This window comes from Lasioglossum baleicum, chromosome 10 (assembly GCF_051020765.1).
Source record: "Lasioglossum baleicum chromosome 10, iyLasBale1, whole genome shotgun sequence".
NCBI lineage: Eukaryota > Metazoa > Arthropoda > Insecta > Hymenoptera > Halictidae > Lasioglossum > Lasioglossum baleicum.
In genome coordinates, this window is record NC_134938.1 from 7,401,906 (window position 1) to 7,417,767 (window position 15,862).

The following is a 15,862-nucleotide window of genomic DNA, read 5'->3' on the forward strand; positions in this document are numbered from 1 at the left end:
GATTCTAAGTTCCCCTAACTTCTGGAACGCCGAAACTATTTCGTTCCGAGAACGGTAGTGTAGAACAGTGTTTTTCAGGCGAGTGCGCACCTGTCGTTTTGTACATACATTGTTTCACGGAAAATAAACCCTGTAAGACTGTCTATCATCTTCGTAACGATGAATCTAATTGCACATCTTCTTTTTCTAGTAAACGAGCGACGATTGTGCCGAACGATCGAAAACTGCTACGTGAATAAACGAACCCGAATCCTTTGAAATTCTGGTCGTTTCGTTGCGCGATCCTCGACAGTTGCGATAGTCCAGGGGTGGGCATTTTTGTTTGAATTAAGGGGGTAGACTCGTTTCCAGGATTACAAGGGTGCGGGATGCGCCTTCTCATTCCCCGATAATGCAAAGAGGGAATTTTCAGTATATAGCCAAAAGTGCTAGATAAAAGATTTTGATTGCCCTCTAATTTTTTCTATTTTTTCTGTCGCAGCTTTATGTTTACGAATACTGCAAATTACGCCTCGTAAACGTAAAAATAGGAAATTTGGAGGTGACTGAGGCCTATGTTGATCTCTTATCTAGCGCTTTTGACTACTGAAAAACCCGATGATTGCATTATTTAGAAAGCGCTCTGCACTCTTGCAATCCTGGAAAAACGAGTCTACCCCCTTCAGAGCAGACCGTCCCTACTGTAGCGACCAGTGTCCCCCACCAGCGTCCATCGTTACCATGGAGGAAGGACGCGCTTCGAAAGGGAGGTTGGTGGGGGAAGCAGGAGTTTGAGGGGCCCCTCCCGTGCCCACCCCTGTAGACAGTCAGAGTTCCGAGTGCGGCGAATGACGAGTCGGACTTTGTGTTTCAGGTGAACTGATCGTTTGGGAGAATTATGAGGTATTCGATCCTTCGACAGTCCCGGACGCAGCGGACTTCCGGCCGGACGGCTATTTCAGGGGTGAACGAGACCCGTTAGGCGTATTCGAGAAAAACACCGCCCCCGACACGGGTCGGTACACGTGCTACAAATGCTCGAAGTCGTATCGTTGGAAACACCACTTGGTCGAGCACGTGAAGGCGTTCTGCGGACAGAAGAAAGCCCAATGCTGCCCTTACTGCAGCTACAGGACCAACCGGAAGTGGAATCTGAAGTGTCACATGAGAAGGATCCACGCTGACGTTTAAGGACCCGCGACCATACCGGTGTAAATAATAATAACGATGTTCTGCTCGATCGTTCGCGTGTATTTTCTGCTTCATCGTTTTGTGGATCGTCGGTGTAGCATCACTCACATGATTCCTTGTTCGATCACTCTGTTAGTAGCCAACGGGAACAATATACGATCGTTCCGTGAAAGTTTCTTCTACTTTCTTAGATCCCCAGTGCAACCTAACGGCGTCGGAGGGTGCTAACGTTTCTCGTTTTTCCAGTGGACGATGCTCGACGCGTCGTGTTCGATGATAATAACGACGAACTCGTGTTGCAGGATCGCATTTTCAAGACGGAAGATCAAGATCTTACAGGAAGAGGTACGGCAAATGCGAGCTGGAACACGTGAAGACGGCTGTCGAAGCTGTAGCGAATGGCCTGTCGTTGAGGAAAGCGGCGAAGATCTTCTGCATATCGAAATCCGTTCTCCACCGGTATAGCAAACAAGGTATACCGGTTCTGATGGAGTAATTCTCGCAGGAGGATTTCGGTCCGTACTCGTTCGAATATAACCGGACGCCCCCCGCGACATTCGGAGCATCTCTGTGATATTATTTCAATATTGTCCATTAAATAAATTCTACGTCTGTAAATAAAACTGTAAATAAAAACACGGCAGCAGTATGTTGTACGAACATAAATACATTTTCACGATTAAACGTTGTTAGTATTAAAAGGTTCATTGAAAGGAGAACTCTCGAAGAATCCACTAGGACAGGATCAACTAGCAGTTAATACTTCTGCATGGTTTCTAGCAATAATCCCAGAATTTCCTTCTCTTCCAACGAAACTATGATCTTCCTCTCACCGTCATGTCAAAGATATAAAGTACCCCGTTTCGTTTGGAATATATACTTCCACTAATTCAATCTAGGAAGCACAGTTTAGTCGAGATGAATGGATAATGATGAATGGACGGAATGAATAAACTTTAACAGACTCCTGGGAACGGTCTAGCCGGATTAGATGGTCGAAAATCACTTTGGACATCCAGAAAAGTCAACCAAAAATCTGCCAGACACACACGCTGTAATCAATTCAGATTTTCAAGTAGAACATCCTGGTTGTGAAAAATCCAGAACCTCAAGAAATTGGAGAAGATGCACATCTTGCATTGAAATATAAGAGCGACATCATATTTATATCTTCACAATATCAGTGTAAAGGTATAAGTATCGTTCATGAATTTTTTACTCTTCCACACTGATTACACGGATTACACACTGACACCGTGAAGATGTCAACGCAACATCTGCATTTCTCCAATTTCTTGAGGTGTTTTGATCCTTTGCGGCCAGGATGTTCTGCTTAAAAATCGGAATTAATTACAGTGAAACGGTGCAGAGCATGGTTCTTCTGGATGGTTGCTTCATCAAGCTCCCGACTTGGTCCAAGGTAATTTCTGAGCAGCTAACCCGACCGTACCGTTCCGTGGCGAGGTAACCCAGTCCCGAAGTGTCCCATTGGTCTAGCGATCGTCTCTAATGTCCACTTCTTCTGGCTTCCGTGTTTTTCAGAAGGGAGGTCGTCGGGAGGGTTCCTGATCAACCAGAGGGTGACCTATCCGTGCAAGAACTGCGGCAAGGTGTACAATTATTACTCGAGCTTGGCGAGGCACCTGAAGCACGAGTGCGGTGTCGAGCCGAAGTTCCATTGTCCGTTGTGCCCGTACAAGACGAAGCACAAGTCCAGTCTGAACACCCATTTGAACGGAAGACACATGAAACTGCTGAGCGAGTTCTACGCGATGCCGAACGGAAACAAACTGTCATCCTCCATGGACGCGGGGAACTAGATCGTTCATTTTCGGTACCGTCGAAGCCATTTTGCATTCTATAGAGAGAAAGAGCTTTGTAGAGCTGGTTCGAATAGTTCCGTGGAATAGTGAAATGTAATGAGATCGATATGCGATGAACATTATTCGTATCGATACAATAGTACATATATATAATATATATATTTTTACAACAAGTGTTGGAACGAATTGCAAACGATGCATGGTATCTAGGAATCGGTTCTCTTTGTATATTGAAAGTGCAATGATCAAAGTTTGTCTTGTTCCCCTATGGTTTTCCGAGAGGTGATCGTGTATATTGTAATTTTCCGATCGAGGGAAAACCATTGTTTATAGAATAAGATTTGCTAGATGGCCCTCGTAGTTCAGCTACTCGGAATAGTGTTATTCGTAGAACTAAGGGATGCCAACGATTCTTGGGACGATAATTTTTCGCGTGAACGTTGTATTTCGTGTCCAGGCCCGGACAACTCCCACTCCGTCGCTTCACAACCCCCACTATTTCATATTGCTCCTCCCCAAAGCCCCTTCCACACTTCATAGGAGTGGGGATAGAAATTGTCTGCGGCCTAGCGTGTCCAATGGAGGTCAAGGGTTTTGTTCTGTACCTAAGTAGTTCTTTTATCACGATCTACGATCATGTTAGTGAACGCAGTTCGGCCCGACATGATTAAGAGATTCATTTGTTTCAGCATTTGCAATAGAATGTTTTCTTTCCGTTTTTTTTTCAAATTGTTTTATATATTTTTTGTAGATACGAGAAATGCGTAGATCAAGAGGAATTAATGTATTGAAGTCACGCGCATTGTACGTGTACATCTGCAAAGTATTGTAACCAACGAGAGTTTATTAGAGAAGCGAGCAGAGACTATTTAGATCACGATGTGTATACATAGACGTAGCTGCCGACAGGAGAAAACTCGCGCGTACTAGGATTTAAGCTTTTTCCAAGTGATCGAGATCGAGGTCGACATTACAAACCGAGACTACCTTCTTCTCGATTCCTTCATGAGTATTAACTACGTTACCTGATTTCTGTATTAATCCATCTTAGTCGTGCACAAAACGAGCTCACGTATTAGCAACCGGAGCCCGAACATAGACCCTGAGACACGTCTGGGCAATTTGTAAAATTGACAAATGAGCAATTTTAAAAATTTTCCAACAATTTTTAATTTCACCCACTCAATTCTGCTATAAATGTACAATACTAGGGGTGGGCGGGTATCCGACCCGAATTTCCGGTCTGCGGAACTTTGTGCGTTTATAGCAAAAATTGAGTAGATGAAAATCAAAATTGCTGGAACATTTTGAAAATTGAAGATGTTGATATACGATTTCTCCTCTATTCAAATCACTAAGGGAAGGAATAACAATTGCAGGCAATTTTTATTTTGCATGAAGATCCGCAGTATATCCGGAAGCCGGTTCTACAATTGTCCCGGCGTGCCCTACGAGATAATAGAAGTCTTCCACCGTTGATCCCACGCCCATCGAAACAGTCGAAATCATTCCCATTTACCTCGGTACCCAGAAACCGACAATAAACCACCGCAAGTGCGAATGAACCGAACGATTCAGTCACAAGATTTTACGACTTCCTCTCGCCATTAGGTTTTCTATTTGTCACACGCGTCGTCGACTATACTTCAAGCTTCAGCCTGATCGAACACGAATCAATATTATAATATCTATTTAATAAAATAAACAAGAGAAACAGAAAATGAAACAAACTGTCAGAATCAGACTTTTCTTCCGCGAAGAAAAGACATTTATCATTTGTTTAATTTAACCCAGCCAGTCTCGGATAACAGTTATACTAACGCGTATTGTTGTCGTGGAAAAGTCACTGTCCTGACTTTTTGTGAACTGTACAATTGGCTGATCGTGATTTTCGCTGACCAGTTATCTTGTTTTTCAGAGTGGCCGACGTGTCGCCGCATCAAGAGCAAAATGGCGCACCTCCGTCGCGTTCGCTGGTATCTCGTGTCTTCGTTGACCCACCCTTCGTAGCTACTCGCGACAGGCGAAGCGCGTGCTGTCTCCACGGTAACTGTGCTTACTGGAAGGGGACAGTGGACGCTGTGGTGGGGAGGGGTTCGCCTCAATTGACCAGAGCCGGGGAACTTTCCTTTCCCCCACCTTTAAACTGGCATCCTGTGAAGTCCAGTTTCCTGGCTCTGGAAATAAAGTCGAGCTGGGAGTGGTGCTGAAGAGTTGGAGACCAGAAAATTCTCAGATATAGACAAAGATTTGATCCTCTAGCCCGACTGTATCAACCCGTTTTCAGCCTGGCCATTGTGAGATACGAATAGAAAAGTTTCTGCGTTCTGAATGTGGAATGTAACGCTATCTAATCGCAACGTTAGCGGCCCGCTAACCGATCAATATCGATTTCAGTGAGATTCGCGGCGCCCACGTGTCAGGGGTTGATGAACCAATGGGCGAAGAGGCCGTTATCGGAGATTTTCCGATGTCCCCGATGCGGCAGGTGCTACAAAGCCAGGACATCGCTGAGACGTCACCTGGTGGTTGAGTGTGGCAAACCACCGAGCCATAAATGCCCATACTGTGACCATCGCAGCAAGTATAGGACCAGCATGTCGAAGCACGTGATGAACATTCATCCGAGACTTCCTTATCCGTAACAGGTCGCCGTTTAGCACAACCATTCATCATATAACCGATGAGAAACGGTCAGCCTCTGCTAGTTCGATGTACAGTATTTATCGCAAAAATATAACCGACCCGATATGCCTCAGCGGCAGCTTGGCAATTGTACTATTACCTTCTTCTACCACTGTCCACCTCGGCGACTCGATCACACCCGGTCGACCAAATACTCCGGCGAGCGAGTCATCGTTTCACTTGAATGTTCACGCACATCATACTCGTCGCTACATCCGCGTCATTTGATTTGTCGGATCATCCTTCACCAGTCATGAATGTGTATCCCCTAACGAGTGCATGCGTCAGTACCTCGCGTCGTCCAGTTTTCTTTCTTTCCAGACTAGGAGAGACTTTGCTTCCTCATCCGTAACGGGGTGTTCTCCTTTACAGGACTGCGAGGGTGCGCGACGTGCCTTCTCGATAATGCAAAGATGGGGTTTTTCGATAGTCAAAACCGTCAGATAGAAGATTGGCACACGAAAATTAATGTTATTCGGGTACCCGGGGATTTATGACGAAAATCTGTGACGGTCCGGTCTCCAAACAATACAAATTTTCGGGTCCCGACCCGAACCTGAATTTCTGGGTACCCTCCAACCCCTAGTTGTCTCCCTCAAAAGCTCCATTTTTACGTTTACGAGGCCTAATTTCCATTATTCGGCGTGTAGCTGTCGCAGCTTTATGAAAATAGCTACATGCCACCGAATAATCCTAAAGTAGGACTTTAGGACTTTAGAAACTCCATTTTTTTAATTATCGAGAAATGAGAAGGCGCGTCCCACAGCCTCGCAATCCTGGAAAGGAGAACAGCCCCTTAAAAACAGCTTTGTTTGTCGAAATTGACGAAAGCTCGTCGGCTAGAGAGATCGTTTCGAGCGACGATCGGCCGGAGGAACGACGACTCCGCGGTGTGGCGTTTAATTAACCGAGGAACCCTCTTCTTTCTTGATTGCAGAGTACGTGAAAATGAGGTTCTTCATGACCGGCGTGCCCGAGGATCGAAGGAGATCTCGGGGACAAGGACGATTCGCGTGCGACAACTGCGACCGCCGCTACCACCAGATGAAAAACTTGAGGAGGCACGTGATTAACGAGTGCGGGAAACAACCGATGCACCAGTGCGCGTTCTGTCCGTACAGAGCGACCTACAAGTCCTATCTTCAAGTGCACATGATGAAGCACGCCAGGCAGGGCTTCACACCTCGGACAGCCCCCGTCAGACAACACCGGAATCCCTTAGTGTGAATCTGTCATTCCAGCGATCGGTGAAACGATTAGATGTGGAGTTTTTAGACGTAGATGGACCGATGTAAACAGTATCCACCTGATCTATCGATCGTCTTCGTCTCGATTGACCGCGACCTTTATTCAGAATCACACTGTTTATCCGTGATCCGGTGTTAGTCGTTCAGTGTCCAATTTTATTAGAAACGAAGTATCGATGACAGAGTCGCTCACTGGCGATGAACGTTCGGTGAATATCGCTTTCGGAAGAAGCAGCTCCGATGACCTTGGCCTTTGTTGTCAAGCTCAGCCTTCTGAGTATTTATGCAAAGTAAAAATTATCTGTATCCATTTCGACCTCGACGACAGAGGTGAAGGGTGATCCGAGCTGCTTCCCGTGAACGCAATGTTTCCCGAAAATGGCGGAGCGAGCGACACCATTTTATTTAAAAACTGCTTGGTTTAAAAAACCAGACAGTTTCAGTCCTTTTTATTTTCTTCGTCGTTGTCAAAATGGCTGTCTTCGAGGATCTCTCGTCAAATAAATGAATGTCTATGTTGCATTAGTGGTTGACGCATCGATATGTCGTTCTATATCGCTTCGGAGCGTCGGTGAACGCGCTAGTACTCTCCTCTACTCTCAGTGTATCCATGCTACTTCTATCGAATGGTAAAACGCAAAGCAAGCCTCTCGACGAAGAAGCATCGTCGTTTTCTCCGAACAAAGAAAGAAAAGAAACAGAGATATATTCCAGGAATCGAGTGAATCGCTCGCAGGATAATCCGAGAAGACGAGCGATCTCTGAAACAGCGAACCTTTGCTTCAGCTTCGACGTATACAATAATCGGAATCAAAAACATGTGCGAGTGTTGCGGCGCGCTCTAGCGTCTACGTTTGTGAATCCCGTGATTTAGAGGCCAGTTATCGCGGATTTAATAAAAATCTGTCATGTTCCGTATCGAAAGACTTGTCTGCCACGTTCATTCTCCCCGAAAGAAAAACGAAAAAACAGAAAACAATTTTCTCCTATATTTCTCCTGTCTCCGATTAATCGTCCGATTCTTCAAGGTAAATCGCTCGAGACCGGACTACCGTGTAGACTGGAAAATGAGATTGTTCGACGACCGGTTCGTACTCCACTAACGGAGTCACTTTGTTGTCTGTTTCAGTGGAGCAGTACCCGTCCACCTCAGTGTTCAAGCACACATGCGGCACGTGTGGCAAAACCTACAAACACAAACACCATCTGAAGAGGCACCACGACTTCGAGTGTGGGATCGATCCAAAGTTCAAGTGCGCGTTCTGTCCGCACCGTACCAGGTACAAGAACAGCCTGATGAAGCACATCTTGGCCAGGCACCAGCATCTCCTCGACCAGAACGCTCAATACGGTCCCCAACAAGTCCTGGACGTTCACGGAGAGATCCAGGCAACGATGTTCGCCTCGTACCACGATTTCACGCAGAATTTATAAAACTGTTTAGTCTCGTTTCACCGCGAACGACACTTCTGTACATACCCGATTTTCCTCGCTGGCCGATAGCAGCCGCTTTATAGTTCGTTTCCACTACGTTCTCGTTATGTCCGACGGAATCAGCGAAACAGGGTTTCACGAATGTTTTCTTCGAACGTTGTAGACGATCTGGATTGTTTCTGTTGCGAATAAAGATATACTGTGTATTTTACGTTCATAGGAATTGTCTGTTCGTTTCTCGTTCGCAGATCACGCTGAATCGCGGTTACCATGCTTCAGTGTATTAAATCTTTTCTCTTTGGTTTGCTCCTTTCCAGGTAGCGGTTACAGCGCGTCGAATTGGACTGTACCGGCGCTGCCGTCGACGTCGAGGGTTGTCGCTTACACCAGGCATCTGCGATCGATGACCCTGAGGGACAGGGTGGGCAAGATTCACCGGTGGGCACCCAGGAAGTACGTCTGCACCGAGTGCAACCGGAATTTCGCGCTGATGGCCTCGTTGACCCGTCATCGGTCGTTCGAGTGCGATGGCCGGGCGTTGACCACGGAGAGGAGCGAGCAACAGGTTCCTACAGAGAGGAACTTAACCTCAAAGAGAAAGAAGAAGTACGCCTGTCCCAACTGCGACCGCGAGTACGCGGTGTTCACGTCCCTCTGGAGACACAGACATTACGAGTGCGGCGTCGAACCCAGATTCACCTGCCCCATCTGCAAGTTCAAGTTCACCCAGAAGGGCAACCTTGACAGACACATTCGCAGCAAACACTAGTCGCTTGTCGCTCCTGTACGTGTTCAGAAATGCGAGACAAGAATCTTCTTTGTACAGCGCGATTCTACGCCTCCGATTTGGTCGACAATGAGATAAGGAATCCCCTGCAACGTTGACCTTGGACGTGAAAAACAAGGTAAAAAAGAAACGAATTTTCTTTTAAGATTAAGAATCATAAGCCTTGAAAGAATCTTTAATCTTGAAGAAGAAATTTTGGTATTTTTACCTTGTTATTTTATGTCATTTTCGATTAAATCGGGGGTGTATAATCGCGCTATGGTGTCTGGTGTACAGAGACTCTTCGTCAACGTGTTTGTGAACATGTTCTCGAGAAACAATGCTGTGTGTTCTGTCATTATGTGAAACAACAATAACTGTCCATCGTCGGATGAACAATTGGAGAAGGGAAACGAGTTGGGAGAACGTACTGGTCACGCTTTCCAATGAAATAAAGACATTCTCGTACGACCAATTACGGTCATTAATACATTTTAAGTTATTTTTGTATTTATTTAGATATCACGTTTTGTTGTCCTATTGCAAATCGTGGAAGGAAATGTGACTGGAAAGTGTACGCTGCAGCGTACAGACTCCCTTCTTAGATAATGTTAGCGACACTCTTTCTCGTAGCGTATTGTCAACATTGTTCCCGACTGTACAAGTGATTCTTTCAACCGTAGACGAGTCAGTCTTAAGCGTGTGTTCGAATATGTAGTAATAATATACATGTTGCATGAAACGTAAGGTATGTATTCCTTTTAGAGGTTGTCCCAGCATTATTGAATCTAACCCCTGGTTCAATTGTATCGACGAGTCGTTATTAAGCGATACCACATACATATATCCTAGTGAATACCTTGAGGAACTCCAAAGAAGGATTTCTTGTGAGTATAGTTCGGTTCGCGTCCACAGGATAACATAAATATTGTACCGCTTGAAGCAATACGCTTCGGACGTAATAAATCGAGCAATTCAGCAGACTTTACTAACCGCAATGTAACGAATTCTTGTCCGTAGGAATGATCGAACAGACGAGTTGTAGTTACTCGAGAGAAAGAGAGAAGTTAAATCGTAGATCTTCTAGAGGAGGGATCCGTGGAGCACACGAGTCAGTAAACTTCCAGCAAAGTTCTCAGAAAATTATTTATTATCCTGGACCAGGCCCGGGCAACTTTAAACGTAAACTTGTAAACGTAAAAATAGGATTTTGAAGGCGATTGCCGTCTAGATTGATCTTTTATCTAGCGCTTTCGACTACTGAAAAACCCCATCTTTGCATTATCGAGAAATGAGAAGGTGCATCCCGAACCCTTGCAGTCCTGGAAAAACAAGTCTACCCTCTTAAGACTTGTGTCTCCACTCTACGCAGGTCACGTGGCGCGGTCCGCCTCTGTCGTGCATGCACCACACCGTCACGTGACCAATCCGGTACCGGCAGAGGAGGGGGTAACTTTTCCCCCGATTCCCCTGGGCTCGCGAACCGCCAGTCGCCCAGGCCCAGGCCTGTCCTAGACGACGATTTCGACGGCGCGCAGCTAATGGATAATTTTTTGAGCGCTTTCGCCAAGCGAGGAGAAAGAGCTTCAGCTTCCTTGACTTGTTCGTTTGATAAAGCTACCCAGGAGTTAATCCGTCGCCCCAGTGTCCGTTCGTGAAAAAGTGCGTCGCTCACGAAAACGTTTTCGATTATTTTTCTCTAACACGGATTATCTTGTTTCTTTTTTCAGGATTCAGGAAGACCCGCGTGTACAGGAGGCAGGTGACACGGAATCATCTCGCGTCAGCTCCGGAGACGCCGCTCAAGTGTCCACAGTGCGGTCGAACGTACAAGATGAAGCGGAACCTGAACACTCACATGAGATTCGAGTGCGGCGGGCAAAGAAACTTTACCTGTCACATTTGCCCGGCGAAATACACACAGAACATCGGGCTGCGTCGGCATTTACTGCAAAAGCACAACACTTATCTCCCACCGAAATTCTCCGTCCCCAAACGCATTTTCTCGTGAACGTGTCTCGCTTCTCCTCAATCTTCCGTTCCTCAACTATTCTAGCACGCTCTACACCTTTTCGTTTCGAGGCAGAAGCTATCATATTTTTTCCGACTGGGAGACGAAACTTTTCCTGTAACAACTTTATGTTCAACCGTTAGGGGTGGGCGGGTACCCGAAAATCTATGACTCGATCTGATTTTATCCGTATTCTTTCAGATTTTTAAATGTTTTCGTATTTCACGTAAATGACATCAAATTTTAAACATCTGTATCAAGAAACGAAAACAGTGCATCGCATTGTATGAAGACTATTTTATTTTTTTCTAATCGCGGGCTGAATACGACAATAACAGCAATATTGTAATCACTAAATGCGGATTTTTATGCAAAGTGAAAAATGTTTGCATTGGTTGCGGGACACAGGAGCCAAATAAAAATTGGTATTCTTCGTTTAGATTAGTTTAATTTTAATTTTAATTTGTGTCATAAATGCATAAAGATCCACAGTCTAGTAATTACTATTCAATCCAACAACGAGTGAAGAAGGAGTAAAATCCGATTTGAACCCAAAATGTCCGAGTCCCCACCCACCCCTGCTACTAACCATTGAAGAAACTTTACAGGTATTGTAAGCTCCTGGCTGTCGTGTCTTCATAGCGTGTGCAAAGTGCGTTCGGTGAATAGCATTGTTATTGGTTCCCCTGTTTAGTATATTTGTTAGGTTAAACCGTAGAATAACGACGTTGACTCGAGAAACCACAGACGAGTAACCGGTGAACATCTTTCAGATTCGAATTTCCTACCGTGCGGGTTGTACAATTGCTGTTAAACGATTCACGCGGAATAAAGAGTGCATACAATCCCCAGATCCTCTTTCATTCTTCGTAGTACGAACTGCGTTTTCTGGCGGTGACCGTGTTAGCTGCGAAGAATCTGGTTGCCACGAGCAATCAGACATTTGATCATTCGTTTTTTTTATTGTTTTTCCAGAGCCGGCGATCGGTCGGTGGGCCAGGAACGATTGTTTCAAGAACACGGAACCGTTCACCTGCCACCAGTGCGGCAGGTCGTACCAAATGAGGCACAATCTGGTGAAACATTTGCGATTCGAGTGCGGCGGACACAAGCACTTCGCGTGTAGCTTGTGCCCCGCCAGGTACACGCAAAACGGAAAGCTCAGGCAGCACATGCTGAACGCGCATAACATCTTCGTCCCTCCGCGAAAGAAGTGGATGAGAACCGCTTACAGTTAGGACCCCTTCGGCAATCAACCTTCGCGTTTCCGTTTAAAAGAAACTGCATTCACGTAGTGTATACAGTGTCCTCTTACGAAACGGTGACAGCATTTGACCGTTAAGAAATTTTATATATCGTGCTTCTTCACTCGGAAGCCTGAAAGTTTTAATAAATCATGAATCGTTTCAGTCGATGATTTAATGGCTAAACATCGACGACGGCGGATTTGATGTATTTCACCTTCTTACAGATACTTTTTCACTCTTTCCGTCGAAGGTAAGTACTACGGCTGAAACATTTTCGAAAGGAGCAGTCGTTCACGAAGATCGGCAGTTTCGAAACTGGTTTCGGTGAGTATTGAAGAACTGGAAGTGTCGAGGGGATGTTCGCTAAAGACAGATTGCGTTGAATTGGCAATGAGCAAGGAGAAGAGTAGAGCGTTCGATAATACTAACCAGATGACGAATATTTCTTTTTTCAGGTGTGTACGAGACACACGGGGTGGCCGATCCGTTCGCCATGAAGAGGTTGGAGCCGGAATGCGTGGACATCTCTGAAGAGCGTGAGTTCCAGTGCTCGAACTGCGGGAGAAAGTACTCGCTGAAGCACAACCTGATGAGGCACATGCGTTACGAGTGCGGCGGCCAACGAAGATTCTCGTGCGTCTTCTGCCCGAAGAAGTACACGCAGAACGTCACGCTCCAGAAGCATCTGCTCCGTTACCACAACATCCCGGTGCCACGGAGAAGATGCACTCCACGGTCCAGACCCTACAATCCTCTATCGAACGTCGAGAATTAAGAGAACTCTTTTTCGAAATCGATCTATCCCTCTCTCTCGCTACTACCTCCCCCTCCCTCGTTCTCGTGTAGAACTGAATAAACGATCATTCGCAGCCGGTCTCCATTTGTCGATTTATTTCTTACGTGTGCATCTCGTTTGCTATCATTACGGAAAGTTCTAACGAATGTTTTTACCTTGACAATGCAACATAGACGAACTATAGCTAGAACCCTTTACTCTCTCTCTCATTCAGTCTCCACGGAAGAACACGCAAAATCGCCACACTCGAAAGTAAGTCACATGCTTATGGGTAGCTCCGCGTAGTCGATGTCGATCGATTGTCAGTCTCACGAAGACATTTAAAAGATGAAGACGAGTTTCCTGAGACTGGCAAACAATTTTCTTCACCAATCGAAGCCGTTGTAGACGTGTTCTGTAGACCGCAAAAGAACGGCACGCTCGCGTCAGACACGTTTACCATCGGTTTCGAATAGAATCAAAAAGAGCAATCAAGTTGGAATACTTTTGCATCGTCATCTTGAATGCTTCTGGCATGGTCACGTGCATTGACAGTCGATGTTTTTCTTTCGGTTGAACAGGCTTCCCGAGATCCCGGTTCACCTGCCAGCAGTGCGGCCGTGGGTACACAATGCTGTGCAATCTGAGGAGGCACATGAAATGGGAATGCGGCGGAAAACGTCAGTTTCCTTGTTACTACTGCAGCTACAGTTTTACTCAGAAGACGAGTCTGCAGCGTCACCTAACGGCGATTCATAAAATCGACGTTGTCAACGGAATGGAGTCTAGTCTGCTATTATAAGCGAATAGAGTCCCCGTGAAACCTTAGCAATTCTGACGACGGTACCTTGAAACCGAACCGGAAAACTATTGTGAATCGGAAAGAACGTACCTTGTCCTCCACCGTTTATCTACTCTACCAGGTTACCTTTATCCTTCTCCTCTGCAGGTCACTGTCTCGCTTAGCAACACATTCCCTTAAACCGTAACGCTGCTTGTCTGTACCTTATATAATCCTCTTCGAAATGTCTTGAACAAATCTAACTCGTCTCTGACTCGGTTTCAATCTCTCGGTAGTCTAATTTCCAGAGTACCACTTGTAGCAGGATCTCGTCGCAAAAGAATTGGTCGAACAAGATCCGTAAGAGAGAGAGAGAGAGTGTCACGATGGACCAGAAGTCCTACAACGGTGCCTCGCGTCAATGTCGATACACACGAATCAGTGATTAACGCGACTGTGCTATTAATGTTCTTCTAGGTGTCGCCGAGATGGCCAGTCGATGCGACGTCCGGCGCAAATCGAGGCACGCGAATCAACTGAGGGACGAAGACCTATTGTTCAAGTGTCCCCGATGCGGCAGAGGGTACAAGGTCAAGCATAACCTCATCAAGCATCTCAGGTACGAGTGCGGTGGACAAAAGAACTTCGCCTGCGACTTCTGCGAGTCCAGTTACACCCAGAACGTGAACCTAAGGCGTCATCTGATGAAGTTCCACAATGTCTATCGTCCCCCCAAGATTCGCAGCGTCCGGAAGACTCTAAGAAAGCCTGACCACGTCGCCTGAGGATATTTCAACGGATCACGAAGATTCTGTCATCAGGACGAAGATCCTCTTCACGGAAAATCGGCCAGTTCCGAAGCGTGTTCCGTCGCCGAAGATCTCGTAGCGCCTCAAGATCTCAGCAACCTGAAGATTAGTGAATTAGGTTGTTTTTAGAATTGGACATAGAGACAAAGTGTTATTATTTTCGAGTTCGTCGGTCTTGTACGAAGATTGTATAGTTAGATTTAGATGAGCACTGACACGTTTCGAAGCGACTATTTTCGTTTTAGAGATTTCCGTGACGAGCGTACTTTAACCAGTGTCGTTTCGATTATACGATCGCGATGTTATCGAAGTCTATCCCTTAAATCGCCGCTTACAGCATCGATGCTAGTTACACATTTAAACTTGGACTGTGCAACCTAGTGTCTAGCGATTGAAATAAATGCATAACAATAAAGATTGAACGCATTGAATTGTAACGATACAAGGGGTTCATCCGACAATCAGCCACACGTACCTCTCACGATGATCACTCGTCTTCCACTCTCGAAGATCTACAAGTTCTCATCTTTGCGTAAGTATTCGGACGTCCGCGTTCCAACTATTATCCGATTAAATACAGAAATCGGATTGCAATTTCTACAAACGTGTGGAATGTTCCACACACGACCGTGAATTTCTTCATAAAATTGCTGATTTTATACTGAAGTTGATAACCACGTTTATATTACAAGTAGGCAATAATAGACATTATTAACGGAACGTGAGAAAAAAATATGAATATTTATATATTAAGAGAATTAGTCTTCCAAGGTTTTCCACTTACAATTAGATTTATTAGGGAAATTAGATAAGCTTGGATAGAAAGCACCAATGAATGGAGTAACGATAGATCATATGAAAAGTGGTCCACTTAATATTGATATAATATTTTTGTTTACTTTCACCATTTCTACAAATGCCATTTGGTAACTATTTACAATAGGGGAGCACCTTCCGGTGATCTAGACCAGCGCTCGGATTTACTTACTCGCGACGACCGAGTTTCGAAGGCTACGTCCCCTCGATCCGGCCACGCGTCGCGCTCCCCATGGCGACACTAGTTCTCCTAGGCGCCATAAATAGCGAGTATGGAACGCGCTTGAGGAGCTCCGAA

At 45.6% G+C, this 15,862-nt stretch overlaps 2 protein-coding genes across 4 annotated transcripts in view; both read left to right on the forward strand.

The window, feature by feature from the left end:
• Positions 1–15,862, forward strand: part of LOC143212712 (uncharacterized) — a 182,997-nt gene that overhangs the window by 123,306 nt on the left and 43,829 nt on the right. Inside the window, exons 7-9 of one of the 3 annotated variants that reach the window (XM_076431787.1) lie at positions 6,616–6,789; positions 8,055–8,322; positions 8,681–9,867. The exons of the other annotated variants lie outside the window; for them this stretch is intronic. Of the exons in view, the coding sequence (XP_076287902.1) occupies positions 6,616–6,789; positions 8,055–8,322; positions 8,681–9,128 (890 nt within the window). The 3' untranslated portion in view covers positions 9,129–9,867. Of the gene's footprint in view, positions 1–6,615; positions 6,790–8,054; positions 8,323–8,680; positions 9,868–15,862 lie in introns of those variants that run through there. 3 annotated transcript variants of the gene reach the window in all.
• On the forward strand, positions 13,156–15,769 carry LOC143212737 (zinc finger Y-chromosomal protein-like). Its single transcript, XM_076431850.1, has 3 exons — positions 13,156–13,431; positions 13,740–13,838; positions 14,417–15,769. Exons 2-3 carry the CDS (start codon positions 13,790–13,792, stop codon positions 14,722–14,724), a joined length of 357 nt encoding a protein of 118 aa, XP_076287965.1. The 5' UTR covers positions 13,156–13,431; positions 13,740–13,789; the 3' UTR covers positions 14,725–15,769.

Coding starts and splice junctions, on each gene's coding strand:
- LOC143212737 (XM_076431850.1), top strand. CDS start 13,790: ATGCTGTGCAATCTGAGGAGGCACATGAAATGGGAATGCGGCGGAAAA. Junction 13,839..14,416: donor ATGGGAATGCGGCGGAAAAC/GTCAGTTTCCTT, acceptor ATGTTCTTCTAG/GTGTCGCCGAGATGGCCAGT.